Here is a 17,426-nt window from a genome sequence, read left to right on the forward strand (position 1 = left end):
TCATTCATATTTAACCAATTACCTAATCTCCTATCCTTAACCCTAAATATTCTCATTCCTTCTTATTTACAAATAATTTTTCATTGTTGCTCCATCAACTCCTGACAGGACGTAGTTAAATATTCCCATAGGTTAACGTTACTTCTGGCCACGTTAACAATGACGATGGATGAGACAATGTGAGACTAACTGATCGTCGTACGAAGTTTTCTCCGTGCTCCCAATTTAAAACATTTACGGTATTAACGTTATTTGTAATTTTTTATAAAGTTTTGGCTAACTATAAACAATCTTCTAACTACTGAAATAGCTACCGGATGTGCCGTGTCAGTTTAGCGGAAGTCGGATGACAAAATGCGGAAGCGCGAAGTATTAAAAGTGGGCGGGGTGGAATAAGGTGAATACATCTTGTGTTTGTTGTGTTCTTTGTCAGATTGTTTTGGGTTTCATGTCTTGTCACCTTGTTCTTGTCAGTATCTCTCAAATCTCCAGGTCTTGTGTGTTTGCTTCCTGCTTGTGTCTGGATTACTTATTGTTAGACTGTTTCTGGATTATCATCTCTTTGTTATTCGGCAGACATCCCAGTCCATTGCGGTCCCCTCGCTGCCAAGGCCTGCTTCCATCCCTGCAATATTGCATCTGACCATCCTGTCCTGCCTGTGTCTCCTGTTTATTATCAATAAACTGTATATTGCATTCACAACTGGATCTTGTGTTCTTTACCCCTGACAGATTTTTTTTCTCTCAACTACTTATGTTTGCACCAATAAAACAAGCATTTTGGGCCCTATTTTAACGATCTGAAGTGCAAGTATCAAGCTCGAAACGCAATCTGTTGCTATTATACCGGCGGGATAAATTACTCTTGCGCCCGACGCAAATCTAAAATGGGTTGGTCTGAAGTAGCTTCATTATTCATAGGTGTGGTTTGGGTGTAAAGTGAAATAAACCAATCAGAGCGACATCTCACATTCCCTTTAAGAGCAGGCGCACTTTTTCCATGGCGGCTGGCTATTATAACGGCGGATTTGCCAGGCGCACACCAGGACCGGTTCACAGCCGAGGAGACCGACGTTCTCGTCAGGGCTGTAAAACACAGAGAAGTGGCATTGTATGAGGATGGGAGAAACCCACCTAAATTAGCTTCGGTTAAACAGGCGTATACAAATTTGGGTAAATGTGTAAGCTAGATTTATGTCTATTTTATCACATCTTCATGGACACAACAATGATTTCCCTCATGTGTTAATATTTTTCCTTGTAATAATGTATGGTTTTCTAAAAATGAGAACTGCTGCGTCTGTGTGTAGATGAGATAAGCAAAGTGCCTGCGCGTTGTGCACACGCTACATTGATTATGGCCGAGCATGCGCCCTTAAAATAGCATATGAATAACATGCGCAACGCGCCACTGACTTTAGACTAGGTTTTTCTTGGTCAGTGGCGGAATTGTTTTCTAAACCTGCAAAATAGCACCAGGGAACGTTTGCGCCGGAACACGCCTCCTCTTTGCGCTGAACCGCCCCCAGGAGCGCAAGTTAATTTCCTAATTTACAGACGTGTGTCTGTGGAGGGAAAAGTCCGCTGTGCGCGGGTGCAAAATAGGAATGATACATGCGTCGGTGTACAAAGTCAATTGCGCTGGGTGCAAGATAGGGCCCATTGTGTTCATTGTTATCACCCACATTATCTTTGGGTTATAATTCACTGTTGTAATTATGATGGGGTCCTGTATTTTTTACCCTCTATGGGGTCCCTGGTCTCAAAAAGGTTGAGAACCCCTGAATTAGGTGGTTATGTCACATACTACCATTATAATGAGTTGTGTTATGGCTTCATGGGAAGTTGTTTTCGAATGACACCGCAACAACATGATGCACTCTCACTCACATGGTAATTTGAAGTCTGGACTACAAGTAGATTGTGTTTGAGAGTTGATGTTGTGAGGTAGGATGCAGGAGCGAGTGGACACATCTGGATTAAATAATGGGCCAGCTATACTCACAGAATCCCCTGTGTAAGCGTTTTGAAACATGGTGACAGCACAACTCAGCAATGGAATGAATGTTGGCTAAGTGTGTGAGCGACTGGACAGCCGTGTCTAATGAGGATCATGGTGTATGGGGAAAAGTCACTAAGCTTCCATTGCCGTTAAAACATGACCCTGGAATTGGACATGCTGTTCCCACAGTCAGAACTTTTAGCCAGGTTCAGCTCAAACATGCCTGTCGATCTTTCATTAAACAGCAAAAAAATGCTTAAAAGATTATTTTTCTTACCCCATTGGCAGATAATTTTGCTTGTTATAAGCAAAAACTCTTTTCCCCTAGAAAACAAGACATAATATCTATTGCCATTTATTTAATTGTCTAGTAATGCATCTTGAATTCAGATTTTTTTTATATATTTGGACTGGAAACAGGACAAAAATAGAAAAGCATTTATTTATTTTTTGCAGATTATGCAAGATTTTTGTGTATAATGTTGCTCTAAAGTATAACTCTAGAATTATGTTTTACATGCACAGTAACGTGTTATTGGTATTGGCTGACAGCTGTAAATTAATATCTGAATTTAAGAGCAAAATATAAACAAATAAAACCAAGATCATGCAGGGGTGTTTATTTTATTTATTTTGCCCTTGTGAAAGTGTACTTAACTGAATTGAATGTGAACTTATAAGTATCTTATTTATTTATTTAAAAACTATACAGTGCTTGCAGATAATATAATATCAATGAAATAAAAGGCCACTTAAGTGTACGTAAAAAGAGTACATTTTCATACACATTAAAAAGTGCACTTTGTAATAATTTGTAATAAAGACCTAGAACTGTTATGGAGCAATTTCTGTGATCTCACAATCACGAGCCCTGAGAAAGCAAAAATTTCACATAATCAGAAAACTAAGTTTAGTCTGATTCTCCCAGGACTTACAGTAATGTACACTGTGAAGTATTATTCCACTGCGTCTCACTGTTTTCCCCTAAGTTCTGTAGACATGACAATAAACACCAGTAACCATTTTTATCAGTCCCCAGATGATGTAGCTTGTTGATTTATGACATTGCACCGGTTGACTTTCTGGAAAGGTGCAATTTCGCTTCACATGTATTGCAAAGATTAAATGGCCCTTTTTCTAAAATGTTGTTTTATGCACTATTAGGAACTGAATGTTGATGGAGGCATCTATTTTGAATATTTCAATAGTACATTTCAGTTATAACTAAATTTAGACATTTGACCAGTATAGGAACTGAATTCAAATGGAGGCATCTATTTATCTATCTATCTATCTATCTATCTATCTATCTATCTATCTATCTATCTATCTATCTATCTATCTATCATCTATTTTTTATATTTTAATAGCAATATTGAACATTTCAGTAAATTCTTCATGTAATTTTATTTTTTTATGTACCATCACCGAACATCACATTAATTGAAACTGCCTTCAGAAGCTTGGGTTTTGTTTTACTGTAGTAAAAGTCACTGTACTAATTCACAATATGTTTTCTACCATAGAAGAGAGTGGAGTCTCCCTTCTGCAACTTATTGGAAGCCCTCCACCTGAAGAGATCACCCAGGCTCCGGGCCCAAACAGACAAACCGCTTACTTATTCACAAAGGATACCAACACAGGGCAGATGGCACTTGCCCACTTTCCAACTCATTTCTACCGAGACTTCTCTCTTGTGTTCCACTTGAAGCCCACCTCTGATGATGCTGGGGTCCTCTTCTCCATCACAGACTCCAATCAAAAAATCATGTATGTGGGGGTCAAGCTCTCAGCTGTGGAAGATGGCAAAAGGAAAGTTATTTTTTATTACACAGACCCTGATTCAGATAGATCTCAAGAGGTGGCCAAATTTGAGGTGGCACACCAGCCTCAAGAGTGGAGTCGCTTCTCTCTGGCAGTTAATATGGACCAAGTGTCTTTCTACGAGGACTGTGATACTGAGCCCAAGGTTGTAAAGTTTGAGCGCTCACCTAATGACTTGGAGCTGGAGACAAACTCCAGGATCTTTGTTGGACAAAGTGGAGCTGATGACCCAGACAAATATCAAGTATGTCCTGTGTATCATTGAAAGTGTTATATTTGTAATTTCTCTCAAATATTCAAAGGGTCATTCTCAGGGGTGCGGACAACAAGGAATGTTGACCTGGATCCTTTGTAGCCTTTCTATCTGTCTCTGTCTGTTTGTCTTTCTGTTAAATTATTAATTGATCAGTCAATCGTCCCAGACAAATATGATCTAGCTACTGTCTGGTCAACATATGTAATATGTGACCCTGGACCACAAAACTAGTCACATGGGTAATTTTCTTTAAACTGAGATGTATACATCATCTGAAAGCTGAATAAAAAAGCTTTCCATTGATGTATGGTTTGTCAGGATAGGACAACGAGGTCGAGATAAACTATTTGTAAATCTGGAATCTGAGGGTGTAAAAAAATCAAAACATTGAGAAAATCGTTATTCATATTAACTAACATTAACTAATCATGAGCAAAACATTTGTTAGGCTACTGAAGGCCTATTTGATAACCTTAGTTAATAATAATACAACTTTTAATTGTTTGTTCATGTTATGTCACAGTCAGTGCATTAACTAATGTTAACAAATACAACTTTTGATTTTAATAATGTTTTAGTAAATGCTGAAATTAATATTAACTAAGATTAATAAATGGTGCGTGCAGTTCGTTATTAGTTCATGTTAACAAATTTAACTAATGAAACCTTATTGTAAAGTTTTACTGATTTCATGATAGCACTTTAATGAATACATACATCAAATTTATAACATCAACATAACTAAACATGAATTCCTCATAATTACCTACTTGATTATTGAAGTAAATAATATTTAGTAATATTATCATCATTTCCCTATTTTTATTTGATGTGTTATGCATTCTAATTGTATCAACATCTTTTCATTGGTAATGAAGAGAGGCTCTCTGACCTAATGCTGCTCTCCATCGAGCGAGATATTCCAAATAATTGTGAGGAAGTCATTAAAGGGGGGGTGAAACACTCAGTTTCAGTCAATCTCATGTTAATCTTGAGTACCTATAGAGTAGTATTGCATCCTTCATATCTCCAAAAAGTCTTTAGTTTTATTATATTTATAAAAGAAAGATAGGCTGTACCGAGTCTTTCCGGAAAAAACCGAGCGGCTGGAGGCATGCCGTGTGGGCGGAGCTAAAGAATCACGAGCACAAATCACACACACACCATACATCGCATGCTCCATAGATACATTAACTATACGTGATCATGTTGTTTACTTGCTGTGCTTACGCACCGATAGCTAACAACACACAGACATTTGAAGCAGTTTTACTCACCGCCTGCGGTTCCAACGCACGACCGTGAACCTTTATCATTGGGACTGCTCCATCCTTAAGCATTAGACGATCTGCAAATCCGGCGTCGAACTGGGCCTTGTTTATAAAACAATCATCGTCGAAATGCAGGGAACAACCAAGAACACTTGCACAACTCCGTTGATGACTTCCCTAAAGCCGAGCACAGCGCTTTGATGGGCGTACTGCTTTCGCTCTCTCGCTCTGGTCTACGGGTGTGCGAGCGCCCTTCCGGGAGAAGTGCCCTTATAGGACCCGTATAAGGAAATTCCGCCGCATCTGACGTCACACACGCCCATACTCGAAAAAAACTTTCCGAAACTTGTGACAAACCGGAAGGAGTATTTTTGGTACAGAAATACTCCATCAAACGTACAACTTAATTTTTGAAACTTTGTCCATGTTTAGCATGGGAATCCAACTCTTTAACAGTGTAAAAAACTCAGTATGCATGAAATAGCATTTCACCCCCCCTTTAAAATATATAAAAACACAACAGACAGACGGGTACTGCTTTAAATACAGGTGATTTATTTAAAAAATAAATGCTTTTAAAAAAAGTGCCCTTTTTGGTCCTTCTGCCCCTGCCCTGGAGGTGGTCTGTGCACGCCACTGCTGTGCGACTTATGACTGGTTTTGTGATCCAGGGTCACATATATAGTCTAGCTATTTTTTCCATCCGTCCAGAAATACACTTATATTCATATACAACCACAGCTGATATGTTGGCTGATGTTGAAGTTGGACCTGTCTTTTTTTTTTTAGGGCATGATCTCAGAGTTAAGAGTGGTTGGAAACCCGCGGGCTGCAGAGCGTCATTGTGATGAAGCTGATGATGATGACTATGATGTAAGCTGCAAATAAACTTGAGACTGTCATTCTTACATCTACAGAGGTTTTTATTTTTATTTGTTTTAGCAAGGAATTTATTGCTTATAGATCACAGACAGGACTGACTTTTTTGGCACTGACAATGTATGAATGTCTTGAAGGCTTACTAACTATCTGGTAATTTTTGTGGTAAAATGGTGGTAATGTCCGTTTTTCATTATTTGTAGGGTTCTGGAGACAACGGAAGTGGAATAGAGGACATAGTGGATGTAGAACATAATTTAGTAGGTATTTTTGTACACTACTTAATGTATTTATCAGACAAAAATACAGTGTTCTGGCAAACCCCTCTAGTACTTTTTAGTAAATGTGTTGCAAGTATACAAATGAGCTTTGTGGTAAGCTGTTCCCTTTCGAAGGTGGAACTCGCATTGCGTCGATGACGCTTTGGGGAATACCTCAGGCATGACAGAAATCACTATCAAATCACGGCAATCATATTGACCGGCGACAGCCGCTGACTTCATTAACGTGCAACCCAGAAGTATAAAAGGGCGCCTTGCAAACATGACAATCACCTTTTTCGTTCTCGAGCGAAGAGGGCTCAGCGTCTGGACCTCGTGGTTCGGGTCCCGCTCATGCTGAGGCAGAGCGGCGACGCGCATCATGGGGTTCCCAGATGGAGCTCGCCGATCGCCTTGAGAGGGGAATAACCCTCACAGATGATTCGGCGGCTGTCAAGGGTGAGCTGCAGGTGGAGGATTTCTCTCCTCCGCCTAAGGCCGGGTTCACACCGGACGCCGAAGCGGCACGGAATGGAAAATCACGCGCGGTCCGGCGCCTGCCTGTTCACACCAGACGCGTATTCTCCGCGGCGGTCGACAAGCGCTTCTGCTCAGTTGTTGTTTATTCAGAGCTATTTTTTACATCATGGGTAAGTTAACCTCATAAAATGAATACACCATGTTTCTGTAACCAAGAAGTTTGTACACTTCTTTTATTAATCCGTTGTCGAGACACACACATAGCCAGAGAGAGAATATGGTAGACAGTTTTTTTCTTTGTTTGTTTTCATCTTTCTAGTCTGTTTAGATACACAAATATGATCGCATTTGTCACTCGCGGTATTTTAATTTGAAAATTGCTTTTATTTTGACAATTTGACCGGATGTCTCGTGTTTCTTGGTGTGACTTCCTGCCGGAATGGACGCGGATCACTCGCGGTCGAGCAAAAAATAGACCAGACGCCGAAACTGGCGCTTCATGGCGCGGGCCGGCTGCGGCGTGCCGCGGCGCTTCGCGTCTGGTGTGAACGACACCATAGGTTAACATGGGCGCCGAAAGGAAGCGGCCTCCGTTCCGCGCCGCTTCTGCGTCCGGTGTGAACCCGGCCTAACCCAGCAGCGAGTACTCTTCAGGATGAGCAGGAGATGGCTGATGAGGGTGTTGATAAGGCAGGCTGCAGTTGGCTTGGCAGTGCGTTAGGGGAGAGATTGCTCGCGGTAGGCTTGACGATCGGTTTCTCCCCAGCCATAAACCACCAGCTCAGGTGAGCCTTCCATTCCTTCCTGATCTCCATACGGAGATCGAGAGGGTATGGAAGAACCCATTTTCGGCCCATATCCACCGACATCAGCGTGCTAGTTTTGTTGATGTTGAGGGGATAGGAGAACATGGGTATGTGTCAATGCCTCCCATCGACGAGATGTCTGCAAACTATCTCGAGTCTGGGCGGGCATCGACACTGAGAGCTCCAATCCTGCTATCCAAACCTTTGAAAGCAGCATCACGTTTGAATGGCAGACCATACACGGCAGCAGGTCAGGCGGGTGCTGCCCTGCACACCATGGCGGTGTTGAAGGCGTACCTGGCCGATCTGCTGGCGGATACCGACCAGGGGGCAGGGATGTCCCCTGAGGCAGTTGCTGAGCTGCGCTGCACCACGGATCTTGCTATCCGGGCCACTAGTCAAACTGCTGCCGCAATCGGCCGGTCGATGGCGGTGATGGTGGCCACGGAGAGACATCTGTGGTTGAACATGGCCGATATCGGGGAGAAAGAGAAGGGCTTTCTCCTTGATTCGCCGGTTTTGCCTTCCGAACTTTTCAGCACCTCCGCCTCGTTGGTTAGAAAGTTCAGAGAGGCGAAGGCGTGCTCAGCTGCATTTAGGACCTGCATACCGCTGAGGTCCACTTCCACACCCAGGCAAGTGGGAGGGCCTGGCCCATCATGGTCAGAGGACCGTAGACAGGGCCAGAGAGCCAGCGTCGCCTCACGTGCGCCCCCCTCCATGGAGGAGTAGGTCGCAGAAGAGGCGGGACTCCAGCAAGAAGAGGGATCTGAGTGATCCAGCACAAACGCACACAGCGTCGGTAATGGATCACCTCCCCTGTGGGCGTAATTATTTCTTAGCCCTCTCCTCTCTTCCTCAACTCCCCAGGCGCTTCTTACATCAGGCCCATGATGAATACGATATTCTGATGGCCTGCATTGGCTTGGTCAGTGAGAGTGCCTCTTTCAGGCATGTAATGGTGGTAGACCCCAGGTTCATAGAGAACTGTGTGGTGAGTCTGCACTTCGCATGCCGAAGGTTTCAGTTTTGTGTGCAACTGACACTAAAATGTATTTCTCTACAGACCATCGTTCCCTGTGTAGAGTTATGGGGTCATGTCACTGGTGTAAGGTATGGTATTATTAGGGCCCTGAAGTCTCCCTGTTAGGTGGCTAGAATGATAGAGAGAAGCACCAGTTATATGGGCTTCATGTGTGTGTATGTGAAGGCCTTCACTTTTTGTGAATTAACACACACCAGGGTAGCCAAGGCAAACTGCCGTAGCCAAGGCGACATCTAGTACTTCCGGGTAAAGATAGGATCAGTCAAATGAAATACAATAAACGTACAGATAAATATTATAAATTAAAAAACGATCGGAAATGTCGTCCAATTGTCTAATGCTATTATTTGATGACAACAATACATTTGGAAAACAAAATACAGCCATTTCTGCTTTTTTCTTTTAAACAAAAAACCAAGCTGCACCCTTTTTTAAATTTCATCTTTCATTCCGAAATAGAATAATGAATGAACGAAAAAGTACACGGACCTAAATTAATCTCGTTTTTAATTTAACTTAATTTCGTTTTTCTTTATTTAAATTTCGTTTTTCTTCATTTAAATTTCGGGTTTTTCTTTATTTAATTTTCGTTTTTTCTTTATTTAAATGTAATTTTTCTTTATTTAAATTTTGTTTTTTCTTTATTTAAATGTCCTTTTTTCTTTTTTTAAATGTAGTTTTTTTCTTTATTTAAATGTTGTTTTTCTTTATTTAAAAGTCGTTATTCTTTATTTAAATCTACCCTTTACTGTGTCAGTAATTTATTAGTAAGAAAAATATTAGACTACCTTAAAAGTATTGCTTAAGTTAACAGACCCGTGCGTTAACATCTCCACAATAAACAGTGACAATTACTTCGTCTAGACCATTTACCGGTAAATAACAGTTGTGAATATATTGTGAATATATAATAAACTTGAACAGTTGTCAAAAACAAACGTTTGCTGATACTTTACCTCACAGAGTTATTCGGCTATCCAATGCTGAGCTTCCAGAAACGCTTAAGGCCTATTTATACTTCTGCGTCGAACTGCCGCCGTAGCTACGTCGTAGGCTGTGTGTAGCGCGCGTACCCTTCGGCGTACCCTGACGTGCACCTCTCCAAAAATGTAACAACGCGTCAATTCTACGCGGACGCAAGCGCTGTGATTGGACAATTGTAAGTACACATTGATGGCCTAAGACACGAAACGAGCGGTTTGTGTGAGAAAACGAACAGTATTTATATCGTTTTTACCTCTTATACACAGCCATGTCCGAGTGATCTGATCTGATGTGTACGCAGACTGGTGCATAGATATATACACACTAGATGTCGCCTTGTCTACGGCAGTTCATTGGAACGGCGACATCTAGTGTATATATCTATGCACCAGTCTGCGTACACGTCAGATCAGATCACTCGGACATGGCTGTGTATAAGAGGTAAAAACGATATAAATACTGTTCGTTTTCTCACACAAACCGCTCGTTTCGTGTCTTAGGCCATCAATGTGTACTTACGATGGGGAATTGTTTTAATTTGGACTCTGTGCATGCTCTTTGAGGTGGTGACCATAGACCTGCATTATATGACTGACAGACAAGAACGGTTTGACCTAAAAATATCAAAATTGAAACTACTGCGGAAAAAAAGACACCTACATCTTGGATGCCCTTGAGGTAAGCTAAAACATACCAAAAATTAATTTCAAAGTGAACTATCCCTTTAAGAGGTGTATATATATACAGCAAACGTCTCAGGTTACGTATGTAACCCTGGTTCTCTGAGAGGGAACGAGACGCTGCGTCGAGACGCGGTGGGAACGCCCTGCGTGATTGCGTCGTGAAGCACGTGTATAATCAGTCCAATGGAAAGACGAGACGTCATAGGCGGATGACGTCATCGACCAGGAAGCTATAAAGCACCCCTGCGACAGACCGCGGCAGCTTCTGAAAGCCGAAGCAAGTCGATCACAGGCATGCAGGGAGTATGGCAAGGCGACGCAGCGTCTCGTTCCCTCTCAGGGAACCAGGGTTACATACGTAACCTGAGACGTTCCCTTTCAAGGGAACTTCGAGCTGCGTCGAGACGCGGTGGGAACCCTATACCCACGACGCCATATGACAAATGCCTGTTCTGTATGAAGACCATGCGCATACTAGGAAACAAGCACCCTAGACCCTGGAGTGGAGCCTAGGTCCAAGTCATAAAATCTAACAAATGTATGCGGTGAGGACCTGCCTGCCGCATTACAGATGTCAGAGTGAAACTCCTGATAATAAAGCCTTAGAGGCAGCCATACTCCTGGTAGAATGGGCCGGGACAGCCAAAGGTGAAGGCTGTCCGGCCGCTTCATAAGCAAGTGAGACTCACTTGCTCATTATCTGTTTAGATGCAGGGCAACCTATCTTAGGTAACCTGAAGCAGACAAATAACTGCTCTTATATATATGCCACAGGGCAGCTCTGTGGACATAAGCATCCAAGAGCCCGGACAGGGCAAAACAGATTAAGTTCTTCCTGATATGGCTTGTATTAAGGTGGAGGACAGAAGGCCTGCAGCACAAATGACCCACAAATTTAGTAGGAATACAACCCGGCAAGGGGTGGGGAAAGACTATCACCATACCAGGTGCAAATCCAAGTACGTGCAGGCCTCAGCCTCAAGTACCACGGAGAAGATGAAATAAGGATCTCTCCTCAGAGATAACCCAGCAAAGAAACATTCATTGCAGAAATCAAGTACTGTACCATAGGGCAGATAGCAAGATTTCAGAAGGCATTCTCCGCACCAGGCAGAGAACAGTTTCCATTTCAATGCATATTCAGTCTTCTCGTGGAGGGAGCTCTAGACTGGAGTATGGTCTCCACGACCTCAGTCGAGAGACCTGAATCTATGAGCTGGGCCCCCTCAGAGACCGAGCCCACAGTATCCATAACTCTAGATGAGAGTAACTCCCGGGAGCAAAGATATCGGGAAATGCGTACAGGTGTAGCCTCAACCACACCTAATACGTTGCATCCCGTTCAAGCAGAGCTGGATGCATCAAGGAGAACCACATGGGGCAATGCGTTGTATAAACGATGCGAAAGGTAGACTTGAGTTTTGACCGAAGTTCTCCTAAAGGAGCTCCACCACCTTGGGGTGAAGTCCCCATTCCCCGGGCCTCAGCCCCTGCCTCAACAGGATATCTGCTCTGATATACGAGATCATCAGTGTGTTGTCCGGAAGGACAAGCACATGGTGACCTCTCAGGTCTGGCAGGAAGTATTTGAGAGCTCGAAATACCGCCATCATTTCTAGCCGATTTATGTGCCAAGAACGTTGATGGTCCTGCAAAAGACCTTTCGCCGAGCGGCCACTCAAGACCGCCCCCCCCATCCCGTAAGTGAAGCATCCGTCGAAAGCGTTACGCGTCGACAAGAAGCCCCCAGCACTGGGCCCTGGGCGAGGAACCAAGGTTTCTTCCACATGACCAAGGCACGAAGGCATGGCCGCGTGACCTTGATCGTGCGAAATGGATTTCCCCTCGGAGAAAACCCCTTGATCCTGAGCCACCACTGCAAAGGTCTCATGTACAAAAGGCCAAAAGTGATTACGTTGGACACAGCTGCCATGAGCCCCAACAGTCTCTGAAACTGTTTCACAGTGAGTGACTGGCCTAGTTTTACCCCCTTTACGGCTGTGAGAATCGCAGAAATGCGTGCAGGAGACAGACGTGCTTGCATTATTGTCGAATCCCATAAAACACCCAGAAAAGTGGTCCTCTGAGCTGGGAGGAGCACACTCTTCTTGGCGTTGAGCCACAACCCCAACCTCTTTATGTGAGACAGAACGAAATCTCGATGCCGAACTGCCAACTGCTCGGACTGAGCTAAAATCAACCAATCGTCGATAAAGTATAATACGCGAATGCCCTGGAGTCTCAGAGGAGCCAGAGCTGCATCCACGCATTTTGTAAAGATGCGGAGTGATAAACCTAGGCCGAAGGGAAGAACCCAATACTGGTATGCTTCGCCCCCGAAAGCAAACCTCAGGAACCTCCTGTGATGAGGATGGATAGATAAGTAAGCGTCCTTCAAGTCTATTGTGACAAACCAGTCCTCGGACTGAATCTGTGACAATCATTTTAGCGTATAGCATACTTTGAACTTGAGATTCTGAAACCTGCTGTTTAATTGACGCAGGTCTAGAATAGGACGCAACCCCTCATCCTCTTTCGGAACAATGAAGTAACGGCTGTAAAACCCTGACTGTCTGCTGGGAGGAGAAACCCCTTCTATAGCTCCTTTTGCAGAAGTGTCAGTACTTCCTGCTCCATAACCAGAGCCTGCTCGGGGTCCACCACTGTGGGGAGGACCTCTAGAAATCTGTGTGGACGAGAACCGAACTGAATTCTGAAACCCTTTTTCAGGACCCACTGAGAAATATATGGCAGTAGTTTCCACGCTGCCAGAAATTCTACTAGGAGAATCAGTCTCTCGAGACTGGCCTCTGGATTTGGTTGAACAGTCAGCTTGGTGCCCTGAAGCGGCGAACCGGCAGGGAACAACCAAACTGACCGTTCTACGCCCCTCCTCGGAGGATCGTATGGGGACGCTGACACCTCGGTGCCCTGAACGGAGAACCGGCAGGGAACAACCGAACTGGCAGCGCTGCGACCCTCCTCACAGAGTCGCACCCCAGAGGGTGCCGAGGAGAAACGATTTCTCAAAACCGTCCCTGCCCCGGGGGAACCTTCAGAAGCCTGATAGCCTCAGCGTCAGGACTTCTTGTCTAAGTTTTAATAGAGATAACGACAGTCCTCAGATCTTGCCTACCTCTAACTAGCTTTGTTCCTACGACCCTCCTCGGAGGATCGCTGGAAAAAAGCAGGCACCTCGGCGCCCTGAAACGGCGAACCGGCAGGGAAACCGAAATGACTGCTCTACGACCCTCCTCGGAGGATCGTTTGGGGACGCTGACACCTCGGTGTCCTGAAACGGCGAACCGGCAGAAAAACCGAACTGGCAGCGTTGCGACCCTCCTCAGAGAGTCGCACCCCAGAGGGCGCCGAGGAGAAACAATTTCTCAAAACCGTCCCTACCCCGGAGGGGACCACCCTCAGAAGCCTGCCGCCTCGGCGTTGTAACGGTCACCAGCTGGAGTGCCCTTGAGAGCCACCAGAGGGCACTCCACATCAGACACTCATGTTCACTCTCAGACTACATTTCCCATACTCACTGCCCGGACTCATCATCTCTGATCACTCATCACAGTCACCTGTACCTCATTATCACTGATTCAGAAGACTTCGCCACACCCAGATCCAGCAGCTATGACCTCCAGGAATCCAGCAGTACGGATCTCGCCTGATCTTCCCAGCATGAGCCGGGAGTTCGCTGGACAGATCGCGGCCTTGGCCCTGGATAGCCTCGATCTGTTCCAGTACACCTGGGGGTTTGTTCCTCTCGCTGCCTCTTGCTCTCTGGGTGACGAGGCAATTAAGTTGTGTTACCGGCTGGGGGCTAAGGAGGTCGACCCGAGGGAGCTCCCCGATCTCTCCGGTCTGGATTGGAGAGAGGCACTCTCCAGATGTCTGGAGAGCTTCCTTCCATGGCACGCCATGTCATCGTCTGCACTTCACGCCAGTCCAGCCGAGCCAGAGCCAGAACTTCACGTCAGTCCTGCCGAGCCAGAGCCAGAGCTTCACGTCAGTCCTGCCGAGCCAGAGCTTCACGTCAATCCTGCCGAGCCAGAGCCAGAGCTTCACGTCAGTCCTGCCGAGCCAGAGCCAGAGCTTCACGTCAGTCCTGCCGAGCCAGAGCCAGAGCCTGCACTTCACGCCAGTCCAGCCGAGCCCGCACTTCACGCCAAATCTGCTGAGACCAAAGCAGTATGCGTCGTGCCCGCCGCCCCTGAGACTGAGAGCGTCATGCCCGCCGCGTCTGTGACAGCAAGCGTCATGCCCGCCAGCACAAAGTCTTCACCGCTGGTCCCGTCCAGCACTGAGCCCTCTTCACCGCTGGTCCCATCCAGCACTGAGCCCTCTTCACCGCTGGTCCCGTCCAGTGCTCAGCCTTCTTCGCCGCTGGTTCCGTCCAGCACCGAGCCTTCACCGCTAGTTCCGTCCAGTTCAGAGTCGTCTTCGCCGCTGGTCCTGCCCAGCGCTCAGCCTTCTTCGCCGCTGGTCCTGCCCAGCTCAAAGCCCTTGCCGCCGCTGGTCCCGTCGAGACTCAAAGAGGAGATCCAAATGCAGCTTTATTTGAGGGCAATCCAGAGGTGTAATCCAATGTACAGGCAAGGGTCATACACAGATAGGCAGTCCAAACAAAGAAACAAACAAACAAAACCGGCAGGGACCAGAGGCAAGAGAGTAATCCAGGGAACAGGGCAAGATATCCAAAAACCAAGAGACAAGAAAACCAAGAGAATGCTCAGAAATGCAGTGTAACACTAAAACAAGACTTCGCGGTGAGTGAATGAATGAACATGGTATAAATAGACTGAGACTAACAGGGTGATGGGACACAGGTGAATGCAATCAGTGATAATGAGGTACAGGTGACTGTGATGAGTGATCAGAGATGATGAGTCCGGGCAGTGAGTATGGGAAATGTAGTCTGAGAGTGAACATGAGTGTCTGATGTGGAGTGCCCTCTGGTGGCTCTCAAGGGCACTCCAGCTGGTGACCGTTACAGGCGTCAGGGCTTCTTCCATTTTTAGCTATTTTAGAGATAAAACAGTCCTCAGATCTTGCATATCTCTAACTGGCTAGACTGTGACCGCCACCCAGGTCCCCATCGATTGTGGATGAGCCCGAATGGCGAATCTTTGTTTTGCCGCACTCTATGCTGCGAGGAGCTCAAGTATGCTGAGACTGCTCCCGCCCAGCAGTCTCAGGAACGTTAGATCGGTGAGGAAGAAACCTTTGGAACGCCGCTGAAGAGTTTATTTCTTCGTTTTTTTGAAAGCGGAGCGTCCAGAAGAAAAGACATATTTTATCTTAATTTTTCTTTACATCAGAAAAACTATATATATATATATATATATAAATATAAATATAACACTCCGTGGCCACCAGCAGGAAACAACCGAACTGGCAGCGCTGCGACCCTCCTCAGAGAGTCGCCACCCAGAGGACGCCGAGGAGAAACGATTTCTCGAAACCGTCCCTCCCCGGTATAGTTTATCTGTTGCGCGACGCAATTCTCGAATAGCGTCAGTGCTGTTACATCCTCACATTCATCCATGCTTATATATTTTACCTACCAGTGCTGCCTAATAATATTTATCTATTATTTATGGTGGCTGGTGGGTAACGTCGGGGTTATGATGACACCAACACGGGAGAGAGATAGCTCGCAAGCGTCTCTTTAACCCGAGGCACTGTCATACCATGATACTTAATACCCATAACATTACTATAGTAGAAGTTTAGGGATAAAACACATAAACAGAAACCGGTTTATTCCACGATCTCGACACCTCAGTGTGGAGATAGGGAAAAAACGGCACTCCCCGACGAGGAGGCTGAGATATAGAGTTTTCCTTATACTTTCACTCTCATATATGTTCGGCTGGCCAGTAATATTTAACTTAGCAACAGCATTATATAAAACCTCCTTTTATAAGCTGCTCTTTATTCAACAGAGTTATGAGCTGACTTATTTATTTATTTATTGAAAACTCATAAACATCTGCCTTATTTTGATATTTTTTTCTTTTATTTATTTATTTTTAAAACAAAAACACTAACGATACCAATTCCTCGGAACTGGAAATCGCAGCATGAGTGCCTCATCCCGGGGAGGAGAAACCGCAGAGTGCTTCTCCCCGAGATAAGGCACGTGGATCGAACAGGTGTTTGTTAGAACCATTTGCGATCCCCAAGATGCGCGTCGATGCCGTGCCTCGGCAGCAGCGGGACCCGCGCCTCGGGGCGCGCGCACCGAACCGTCCTCCTCGAAGAACGGCCGGCGGGACAGTCAGCCCCCTCGAGAACTGACTGTTGGCATGCTCCAGTCCACTCCCAAACAAGCAACACAAAGCTGAAGTGTGTGTCCCCACCCGTGATATAACGTGGGGAGGGAACAACACAACGCTTGCTTGCTCTCTTTTGCCATAATAAATATATATATTGCAACTTGACAGACAACAATAAATATGACAAGGACAGAATACACAGATCGCTTGCTGAAGGCACAGAAGCTGCCGCGGTCTGTCGCAGGGGTGCTTTATAGCTTCCTGGTCGATGACGTCACCCGCCTATGACGTCTCGTCTTTCCATTGGACTGATTATACACGTGCTTCACGACGCAATCACGCAGGGCGTTCCCACCGCGTCTCGACGCAGCTCGAAGTTCCCTTGAAAGGGAACTTACCTCCGTTCATTAGCAGTTTAACAGCATCCAAATTCCGGAGCCCGGAGCCCGGAGCCCTCCCCTGGACAACACGACAAATACGCATAATCTTTACTCAGTTTAATATGATGTAAGTGTGAACTCGTCAAATGAGGTCGAATTCATTTTTTAACGTGCGAAATTTCAGACGAGAATTTCGGGCTCAGTGTGCAAGAACCTTAAGTCATTGATCATATCTTTCAATTCAATTCACGTTTATTTGTATAATGCTTTTCACA

The 17,426-nt window shown here is 45.2% G+C and overlaps 1 protein-coding gene across 1 annotated transcript in view; it reads left to right on the plus strand.

Moving 5' to 3' along the window:
* Positions 1 to 17,426, plus strand: part of col18a1b (collagen type XVIII alpha 1 chain b) — a 74,493-nt gene that overhangs the window by 20,525 nt on the left and 36,542 nt on the right. Inside the window, exons 2-4 of the mRNA XM_082136697.1 lie at positions 3,529 to 4,070; positions 6,143 to 6,226; positions 6,436 to 6,492. Of these exons, the coding sequence (XP_081992823.1) occupies positions 3,529 to 4,070; positions 6,143 to 6,226; positions 6,436 to 6,492 (683 nt within the window). The remainder of the gene's footprint in view (positions 1 to 3,528; positions 4,071 to 6,142; positions 6,227 to 6,435; positions 6,493 to 17,426) is intronic.

This window comes from Leuciscus leuciscus (assembly GCF_965113295.1).
Source record: "Leuciscus leuciscus genome assembly, chromosome: 14".
Classification (NCBI taxonomy): domain Eukaryota; kingdom Metazoa; phylum Chordata; class Actinopteri; order Cypriniformes; family Leuciscidae; genus Leuciscus; species Leuciscus leuciscus.